The sequence below is a fragment of the Euprymna scolopes genome, chromosome 25 (assembly GCF_053919585.1).
Source record: "Euprymna scolopes isolate OS-2025 chromosome 25, ASM5391958v1, whole genome shotgun sequence".
In the NCBI taxonomy this organism is placed as follows: domain Eukaryota; kingdom Metazoa; phylum Mollusca; class Cephalopoda; order Sepiida; family Sepiolidae; genus Euprymna; species Euprymna scolopes.
The window spans coordinates 56894242-56905190 of NC_136506.1; the positions used below are offsets into that span (position 1 = coordinate 56894242).

General features: G+C 42.7%; 1 protein-coding gene across 1 annotated transcript; it reads left to right on the forward strand.

Annotated features, from left to right (window-relative positions):
- Window positions 1-6615: 6615 nt before the first annotated feature.
- Window positions 6616-7503, forward strand: LOC145247201 (uncharacterized). Its single transcript, XM_080108833.1, has one exon. The coding sequence runs from the start codon at window positions 6616-6618 to the stop codon at window positions 7501-7503; it is 888 nt and encodes a 295-aa protein (XP_079964959.1).
- Window positions 7504-10949: the final 3446 nt, after the last annotated feature.

A 10949-nucleotide genomic window follows, 5' to 3' on the forward strand; every position in this document is an offset into this window, starting at 1 on the left:
CATTCTGGCTTTGAGTTTGAATCGTTCGGGACAAAATGTGCTAATGAGAAACCCAGACAACGTGTCAAATAGGTCACAAATCGTGGCTGAAACTTTACTTGTCATTATTTTATTTTTATGTTTATATTGTGTTACGGACAACGTAGGGTGAAGCGCTGACCTAGAGTCATAAGATTCTTACCAGAGACATCCACCCCGACTCAGCTTCATACCGGTCCGTATTCAGCATTAGAAACAATCAAGAAAGAATTAAATAGACTCAAAGAAATCGGAGTAATAAAAAAGTGGACTACTCTGAATGGCATCACCCACAGTTTATGTGAAAAAGAAAAAGAAAAAAAATCAGAGTATGTGGAGATTTTTCGACAGGACTGAATGATTCCTTAAAGGATCATAACTATCCACTCCCTACCCCTGAAGAAATATTTTTTAAGTTAAATGGAAGAAAAATTTTCACAAAAATTGACTTGTCAGAAGCATATTTGCAGGTCAAAGTCCACGAAGATTGTTCTAAATACCTGACAATGAATACTCAAAAAGGATTATTTTCACTAAAATGATTACCGTTTGGGTTGAAAGTAGCACCAAATTTATTCCAACAAATTATGGATTCCATGCTAGCAGGCTTGAATTTTGCAATGGCTTATTTAGACGACATTTTGATAAACAAAAATGTTGAAGAACATAAAAACCATATCCGAAAGGTATTCGAGAAAATAGAAAACTGCGGATTTAAAGTGGCTCTCGAAAAATGTAATTTTGGTATGGACAAGATTGAATATTTGGGACAAATAATTGATTGGAAAGGTAGAAGACCTAACCTAAATAGGAAATAAGCAATTAGAGACATGCCTAGACCAGACAATGTAGTGAAGTTACAGTCATTCTTGGGTCTAGCAAACTACTATAATTCTTATATTCCAAATATGCATGAACTAAGAGCACCATTAAATGAATTATTGAAGAAGAATAAAAAAAATGGCTCTGGACAAAAGAAGGTGAGGAAGCATTCCAAAAAATTAAAATATGTTTGTTATTGGATCTAGCGTTAGCACATTACGATTCGAAAAAGGGTCTAATTGTAGCGGAGATGCAAGCGAATATGGTTTAGGAGCGGTGCTTCTACACAGAATAGAAGATGGATGTGCTAAACCAATTTCTCACGCCTTGAGTGTTTTATTACCTGCTGAAAGAAAGTACAGTCAGATCGAAAAAGAGGGTTTGGCGAATGTGTATGCCGTGAGAAAGTTTCATAGATTCATTCATGGAAGATCTTTCATCTTCAAAACGAACCATAAACCATTACTACCGATTTTTGGTTCGAAAAAAAGGGGTTTCTAATCATACAAATAGATTACAGAGATGGAGTATTATTTTGCTCAATTACGATTTCAAAATGAAACACCTAGCATCTAGTAAAATTGCACATGCAGAGGTATGTCAAGATTGATTCCCAGTAAAACTGAATTTGAAGAAACTGTTATAGCAGCACTAAAAGAAGAAAATGAACCAACAGATATATTAATAAATACTGTTAGGGAACTTCCTGTTACACTTGAGGAAATAAAGAAAGCAGCAAAAACAGATAAATATATTAATAAGATAAAAAAACAAGTGGGACAAGACGAAAAGAATAGAAAAGGATTAAAAGTGTTTCCATTTTCTATGTGTGATGAAACTTTGATGTACGCAGACAGAGTGGTGATACCGCAAGTATTACAAAAGAAAATCCTAAAGGAATTCCACATGGGACATCCTGGAATCTCCAGAATGAAGGCCCTAATGAGAGGATTCACATACTGGCCTAGAATGGATCAGGATATTGAGAAAATGGTGAAACTATGTAAAGGTTGCCAACTAGCTGCAAGATCTCCCCCATATGGACGCAACCTTGGCCTGAAACAGATGTACCCTGGACACGCATCCATATCGATTACGCAGGACCTCTGAAGGGATATTATTACCTAGTAATCGTAGATAGTATGTCAAAATGGCCAGAAATTTTTAAATACAAGCACCCTACAGTGGCAAACACAATAAAAGCGCTGGACGAGGTATTTAGTCGGTTCAGAGTTCCGAAAACAATTGTTAGTGATAATGGCACTATGTTCACAGGTCAAGAATTCAAGCACTACTGTGAGGCACTGGCCATTGAACACATTACAACACCAACTTTTAACCCTCGATCAAACGGACAAGCGAAAAGATTTGTCGATATGAGCTTTATAAAAGAATAATAACATCGACACAGCAAAAAAAAAAAAAATTTTTAATTCTTAGCAATATATAGGATAACACCAAATCCAAATCCAAATGCTAAATTATCCCCAGCTGAAATTATGTTTGCCAGGAAAGTACGTTTGGTGTTCGACCGGTTAATCCCAAGAGAAAAAGTAAAAAAAAGTATCAAGGATAATGTAAAGTACAAGACTTACAATGACGGGGATAAAGTTTTCTTCAAAAATTATCGGGCAGGGAAGAGTTTTTGGGAAGAAGCCATAATCTCAAGAAGAATTGAGAGAATGGTTTACATTATAAAAGGGCAGACTTTTTTCCACAAAAAAACATATTAACCAACTGAGACCCCAATACATAGAAACAGTCAGAAACCAAGAGTTACCAATGGAAGTGCTATATGACACATTCCATATACAACCTCCAAACAAGGAAGTACCGGTAACTTAGAAATCCAGTCACTCTCCAAAAGTAAAAAATCGGCAAACACAAATGGTGAGGAGAAGGAAAAGGAAAAGGACCGAATTTTTTGGACAAAGTCTAAAAAGGAAAAGAAGCAAAATTCTATGGAAGAATTTAGCTTGGGAGGAAGGTGATGTAATGGAATGACCTAACATCCCTTCATAGATGAAATGAACTATACCCTCTCACGTGACTGAGAGAGAAGGAAATAGACAGGAAGAGAATAAGACAAGATGTCGAGTAACTCTTATGTCACCTGTTTTCCCTTGTAAATAAACCCTTTTGTCTTTCACCCATAACCCTGTGTTTCTTGCTGTATTCTTATTTAAAGTAAGGATATAACATTATGAAAAAAAAACTATGAAGATTTTTGACAGTTTTATTATACTCTCTAGGCCTGGCTCTTGTAGCGAGGAAGGCATCGTCTCCATAAAGATCTCCTTGGATCTGCTTGAAATATATCTTAAGCTCCTTTAATAGGAAGATCCCGACCAAATCCGTCACAATGCCGAGTCTGAAAAACCCATGAGGATATCAAAACTATCAGGGGTGTCCTTCCTGGTCCAATGTTTATTGTCAAAGTAAATGAGAGAACGTCTGGCCAGAAGAATCAGTTTAATTTCTAAATCTGTTAAATCTGAGTGTGTGTTTTTTTTGGGTTTTTTTTTGCAAAAATAAGGGCCTTGTTTAAAAGTATAGGGGAAATTGATTGGTAATAATTGTTTATGTCAAATAAAATGAAACTTATATTATTTCTATCTTTGAGATTAGTGAATCAATTGATTACTGATTGAGAATTTTGCCAAAGAGGTAAGCTTAATTTTTTCATTACTGATGGGATGATTCTATCTAGAATTGTTTCGCTGACAGCACAAATATCAGAGCTTCATGTAGCTATCAGAGCTAGACGGGCAGATTAAGCTAATAGTAGGGTTATCTTGGAAGTTAGGTTTGTGGTCCTTGAACGTGAATCTCGGTGTACCTGGAGTTAATATTTCCATATAGTTATGAAGGTTCATCTTTTGTAGAAGTTTTTTGCATCAGCATTGATCTTATCTAATATGGTAGGAGGAACAACTTTGTAAGCCTTGTTAAGCTCTTTATATCTTTTTGTCAGAGGATAGAAAGGGAGGGGCGAAGTAGTGGCATTCGATGGGTCACAAGTGAAATGTCGAGAGAGGAGGACTGTCACAATTGAAATCGAGGATCACCAGATGAGAGTCCATGCGGTTGTCACTGATCACCTAATGCCTGGCGTCCAAACAATTGTCGGACTGGACATAATATGCTGACTTGGAGGTGTTACAGTCGGCAGCAATGTTGTGAGGTTCGGACACACTGGATGTGCAGTAACAGAGCAGGTTAACGAAGGAATCAAACAGGTTAGAGAAAAGAAATGGATATCAATCAGTGATCTGGATTTTAGAGCGGAATTCGATGGAAATCAGTGGACAGTGGAGTGGGCATGGGAGAATCAAACGGGAATCAGTGGACAGTGGAGTGGGCATGGAAGAATCAAACGGGAATCAGTGGACAGTGGAGTGGGTATGGAAGAATCAAACGGGAATCAGTGGACAATGGAGTGGGCATGGAAGAATCAAACGGGAATCAGTGGACAGTGGAGTGGGTATGGAAGAATCAAACGGGAATCAGTGGACAGTGGAGTGGGCATGGAAGAATCAAACGGGAATCAGTGGACAGTGGAGTGGGCATGGAAGAATCAAACGGGAATCAGTGGACAGTGGAGTGGGTATGGAAGAATCAAACGGGAATCAGTGGACAGTGGAGTGGGCATGGAAGAATCAAACGGGAATCAGTGGACAGTGGAGTGGGTATGGAAGAATCAAACAGGAATCAGTGGACAGTGGAGTGGGCATGGAAGAATCAAACGGGAATCAGTGGACAGTGGAGTGGGCATGGGAGAATCAAACGGGAATCAGTGGACAGTGGAGTGGGTATGGAAGAATCAAACGGGAATCAGTGGACAGTGGAGTGGGCATGGAAGAATCAAACGGGAATCAGTGGACAGTGGAGTGGGCATGGGAGAATCAAACGGGAATCAGTGGACAGTGGAGTGGGCATGGAAGAATCAAACGGGAATCAGTGGACAGTGGAGTGGGTATGGAAGAATCAAACGGGAATCAGTGGACAGTGGAGTGGGCATGGAAGAATCAAACGGGAATCAGTGGACAGTGGAGTGGGCATGGGAGAATCAAACGGGAATCAGTGGACAGTGGAGTGGGCATGGAAGAATCAAACGGGAATCAGTGGACAGTGGAGTGGGTATGGAAGAATCAAACGGGAATCAGTGGACAGTGGAGTGGGCATGGAAGAATCAAACGGGAATCAGTGGACAGTGGAGTGGGTATGGAAGAATCAAACGGGAATCAGTGGACAGTGGAGTGGGTATGGAAGAATCAAACGGGAATCAGTGGACAGTGGAGTGGGCATGGAAGAATCAAACGGGAATCAGTGGACAGTGGAGTGGGCATGGAAGAATCAAACGGGAATCAGTGGACAGTGGAGTGGGCATGGAAGAATCAAACGGGAATCAGTGGACAGTGGAGTGGGTATGGAAGAATCAAACGGGAATCAGTGGACAGTGGAGTGGGCATGGAAGAATCAAACGGGAATCAGTGGACAGTGGAGTGGGCATGGAAGAATCAAACGGGAATCAGTGGACAGTGGAGTGGGTATGGAAGAATGAACAACAGGGTGACATGTTATGATAACTCGCTTAAAGGAGGAGCAAGAAAGTATTTTGAACGAGAAGGTCAGACCAGTACTAGATATGCGAGAATTGAACTGACACATTGAGTGCCATACTGGGGCAGCCACCTACCTTGAAAATGCTGCTGTGAAACCTGACATAGTTATATGGAATAAGTCAGAGAGAGTTGCAACCTTGATTGAAGTGAGTGTTCCTAATGATGACGGTCTGAACAGAGCTGAAAGAGAGAAACAAACCAAATACCAAGGTCTCATGTATGATATGAAAAGAAACTGGAATCTTAAGGGGATATCAATCATACCAGTTATCATAGGTGCAACAGGACTTATGAAGAAGAACCTGAAGTCCTACCTAACTAATATTCCTGGTGAACCAAGTGCAAAAGAGATTCAGACAATTGCACTTAAGGGAACAGCGAGGATACTAAAAAGAGCTCTCGGTTGGTTTCAATAAAAAAGTGGAGTAATGTTGGCAGCTGGTTTGGCTGCCCCATACCCAGCATTACAATCTTCAAAGGAAGAAAAAAAAAAAAAAGGGTTGACGCTTTAGATATATACAGTGAGACCATCAGAAAATGGAGGCAAATGAACGGTGCCTCTAAGTTGGTCGATCTAAAATCTGCCTATTTGCAACTCTGTGTTGCTAAGAAACTCTGGAAGTACCAGTTGCTCAGATATAAAGGCAGAACCTACTGCCTTACGAGGGTGGGGTTCGGGCTGAACTCGGCACCCAAGATCATGTCAACCATTCTAAGGAAAATTCTAGGAAAAATGGGGACAAGAGATGGCACCGTGAGCTCATATATCGACGACATCCTCGTTACTGAAACTCTGGTGACGTTAGGGGGGGGGGTCACTTAAAGAAGTTTGTGTTGGTCGCCAAGGCACTGGAAGAATTGGATGGGGGAGTGGCTTTGGTACTAAAGCTGAAACGAAATGCGTCGGGTGGCCTGGAATTTCGAACGGGAAACGAGATCTCACAAATAAAAGAAGTGGGAACTTTTTCGATATGTGGCAGACTGATTGGGCATTACCCTATTGCCGGCTGGCTTAGACCTGCATGCAGCTACATCAAGAGGCATGCCGAAGGTAGAGGATGGGATGATAGTGGGGGGAAAAACGATCGCCTTGATTGAAGAGGTCCTGAAAGAAGTGTAAAAACAAGACCCAGTTCAGGGAACATGGAAAATGCCTCAAACACTGGATGGAGTCGCGTGGTGTGCTGCAAGCAGTATTGCAACAGGGATTGTCTTGGAAGTGGATGGAGTGGTTGCAGAGGATGCGGCCTGGCTACAGAAGAAGGATAATGCTAGCCACATCAAGGTAGCAGAATTGGATGCAGTTACCAAGGGAGTTAATTTGGCCTTAAAACTATGCAACATCTGTGTGAAAACAGACTCTGCCACTGTGTTTGCTTGGCTGAATTCAATGATTTCAGGTGACAAAAGGATAAGAATGAAAGGAGCAGCAGAGATGCTAGTGAAATGCAGGCTCGGGATGCTGACTAAGCTGATGCAGGAGATTTCTTTGAAGCTGAGCGTAATCATGGTTGCCTCTGAGAAGAACAAAGCAGATGCTCTCACAAGAGTGAGAAAAAGCTGGCTTGTGCCAACAAAAGAGCATATTGCTGCAGTGACTCATCTGGATAACTCTGGAGTGCGAGAGTTGCACAATCTGCACCGTATGGGAGTAGAGAGAGCATTGTACCTAGTGAGAAAAGTTGATCCGAGTTTCTCAATGGAACAAGTGAAGCAAGTGGTCAGGACTTGTGACAAGTGTCAGTCAACTGACCCTGCTCCAAGGGCGCACGAAGCTGGAGAACTAGGAGAAGTAGGTGTGACTGGGACCTGGAAAAGACTTGCAGTTGATGTCACCCATTACAGGGGTGGGCTTTACGTGATCATGATCGATTGTGGCCCCGGGCGCTTTGCCCTATGGAAATGGCTGCCAGGTGAAATGGGCAGTGAAATAGCAGCAGCTCTTGATGTGGTGTTTCTGGAGCATGGTCCAGTGGAAGAGTACTACAGTACGACAACAGTACTACATTTAAATCAGCAGCAGTTGCGGATGTGCTAAAGAAATGGAATGTCCATCAATTGTTTAGAGCTGACTTATAGACCCAGTGGCAACGGGATTGTAGAAAGAAACCACCGGACAATAAAGGCAGTGGCAGAGAGAGGGAACACCTTGCCTGAGCAAGCGGTCAATTGGTACAACATGTCGCCTAGATCGGGCAATAGCAAGGGACAGTTCCACACCTGTCAATATTCAAATACTTCTGGAGGCATCCTAGGGTTGAGCCGGCAAGCAGTGAGACGGAGACAACAGGGACCATCAAACTCAGTGACAAAGTATGGGTGAAGCTCCCAGGGGCGCGATGTACCACACAGTGGAGCAGAGGACACATAATCGGGAATAATACTAGCAACAACATTGCGGTAGATGGAGTACTGAGACATATTCTTGATCTCGTGGAAAATGAAACGGTGGAAAGCAATGTGCAGCGAAATGATGGCGAGACACTTCAGAGATCAAGTAAGGAAAGACGACCACTACAGTGGATGAGGGATTATGAAATATGATCCAGAGATCAAGAAGACATGTTGTTTAAAGTTAGCAGAAGGAAAAGAGAAAAAGAAAGGGGAAAACAGATCAAATGAACAGAAGTATTACCACGTGTGTGTTGGGCGAGGTTGGGCAAATGAGAGAGAGAAATCAAGATGGCGCCCATAGTTTTAAAAGGTCTGTTCTGGTGGAAGTCAAGCAAAATCACACAAAATCGAACGGGAGACATGTATAAAAGGAGTTCACAGGTTAGGTCGGTGAGAGGCAGACAGACGAAGGTTGGTGTCAGTGGTGATCTCAAACTCGGCGGTTGTTGGCTTGCAAAGACGAATTCTTTTTTTTATTATTTCTTTAATTTTGTTGTCCTAAACCAGGAACACTTCAGTAAATAATATCCTGAGAAAAAGTATCATTTTAACTATTTAAATAATAACTCTTTCATTTTGTTCTGTTTAGATTTTTTTTTATACAATGAAGGTGCTTCAGAAATTCTAGCTCTTGACCTCCACTTTACCAGCAGTAGAAGAGACAGTAAAAGAAGCTATATAAATATTTTTACTCTTAAAAGAACAGTCGTTCCGAAATATTCATGCTCCAATTGAAAGTTATTTCACATTTTTTGTGCGGTTGCCTAAGAAAATTTAACATGAATAAAAAAAAACTATTTCCTGGTGTGGCGATAAATTCGTTTGGAGTTATTATTTCAATTGTTTTTCTATTTTTTTAACTGGGGTAGTATGAAATTTGTTGGCAAACTTTGCAGTGTGGAAGTAATTATCATTGCAAGTGAATCAACTGGTTTCAATGTTTACGTCGTCAAGACTTACTTTATCTGTTTAGCCAAAACAGGTTTTATTTTCGAAAATGTTGAAATAAACACTGAATGATTTACTTTTTCTGTATAGCAGAAATGGGTTATATCTTTGAAATTGTTGAAATTTCTGCTTTGCAGAAACTGATTACATTTTCAAAATTGTTGAATGTGGGGAAAATAGAGAAGGATTGATGCAAAAACGTGCTTGTGTCCGTCTGTTGTGCTGGCTGAGAAGGAAAAACGAAAAGATCCAAGATGGCGAGTGCGGTCTTTGTGGTTAGAAGCAAGAGAGACAAGTCTTACCGTGGGTGCTCAGCGAGTGAGTTCAGGTGAAGAAAAGGAAGAACAAACATGGCGGCACGCATTTTTATTTCGTCCGTTCTCGCGTAATCTCATGTGTGCGTGAAGATGGAAACTATAAAACGATGTTCATTTCTCGGTAGTGGGAGATTATTCCCGATCAGGCAGGAGAGAAGGCAACGAGAGTGGAGACAGAGGTCTGTAGCAGTAATTTTTTCTTGAACATTCCGTTTGTGTATTTGAGGTGAACCCCCCCCCCATTATACTTCAAGCTATTTCGGCGATGGCCAACGCAGGCTTAAGCAACATGATTAAGCCTTTTAATGGCGACGGTGATGCGGTGGCGTGGCTTAAAAAAGTGGACCTTGTAAGCAAGGATTCAGAGGCTGGATGATGTGGCCGCAGTAATACCACTGTTTCTGGAAGGGGACGCACTGGCCCTCTATTTGGAGCTCAGCGAGCGGGAACAGGGTGACGCGGATGCCATCAAGGGTCGACTGATCGAAGCTTTTGCGAGGGGCCTTTCGAGGCCTTTAATAAGTTGAAAGAGAAGAGGTGGACTGGTGAATCTGTTGATGTCTACGCGAATGAGATAAGGAGATTGGTTGAGTTGTTGGGCATCAGGGGACACGCCACGAGTCACGTAGTCAAGATGACTTTCGTTACCGTGTTCCCGGAAGAGATATCGAAAAGGTTGCAGCAGCTCCCGGGAGTGGAGATGCTGGATGTGAGTGAGCTGCTTAAAACTGCAAAAATCTTGGTGAGCACCCAGCCCACGGAGCCTGGAGGAACGACAGCAACGGTACAGCAGGATGTGGGCAGGAATCTGCCGAACCCGGGGATGGCATGCTTTGAATGCGGGGCACCACACATGAGAAGAGACTGCAGGAAGATCTTGCAATGGACAGTGTGTTACAAATGCAATCGGAGAGGCCATTTAGTGGTAAAATGCACAAGTTCGGGAAACTGGCGAGGGGAGGCCGACGTGCCAGCGGCCGCCCCGATTCGAGAATAGTGGCGCACCCGCAGCAGATGCCCAAACAGAAGATTGCAGTGGAAGGACGGGAAGTTATGGCCCTGATTGACACTGGCTGCACCACTACCATGGTGCATACTACCCTGGTCGGAAGATGGAAAGGGAAGGGTGAAGTAGTGGCATTCGATGGGTCGCGAGTGAAGTGTCGAGTGAGGAAGACCGTCACTATTGATATTGCTGAACGCTGGATGAGGGTCCATGCAATTGTCACTGATCGCCTGGTGCCAGCCGTCCAAGCCATCATTGGAATGGATGTTATATGCCGCCTTGGAGGTGTTACCATCACATGTAACAACGTGAGGTTCGGACTAGCAGAGTGTGCGGTGACGAAGCAAGCCCCCAGAGGGATCAACAAGATCGGGGAAGAAAGAAAATTGTCGATCAAAGATCAGGACTTCCGAGCTGAATTCGATGGAGAGTGGTGGACGGTGGAGTGGGCATGGAAACATCAAGCGCCATCACTGACAAACAGGGTGGCGTGCTACACAAATTCGCTTAAAGGAGGGGTGAGAAAGGAATTTGAGCAATAAGTCGACCGATGGATTGAGGAGGGGATACTGATGCCTTGGATGGATGACGTGGAGTTGGGCATTTTGCCGTTGATGGCCGTTCTGCAAACAACTAAAGGGAAAGTAAGACCGGTCCTGGATTTCCGAGAGCTGAACGGCCGTGTTAAGTGCCATACGGGAGGCGACACCGTAGATGTGTGTAGTGAGACCATTAGGGAATGGAGGCAGATGAATGGCGCATCTACGTTGGTAGATCTAAAATCTGCCTATTTGCAACTCCATGTTGCCAAGAAGCTCT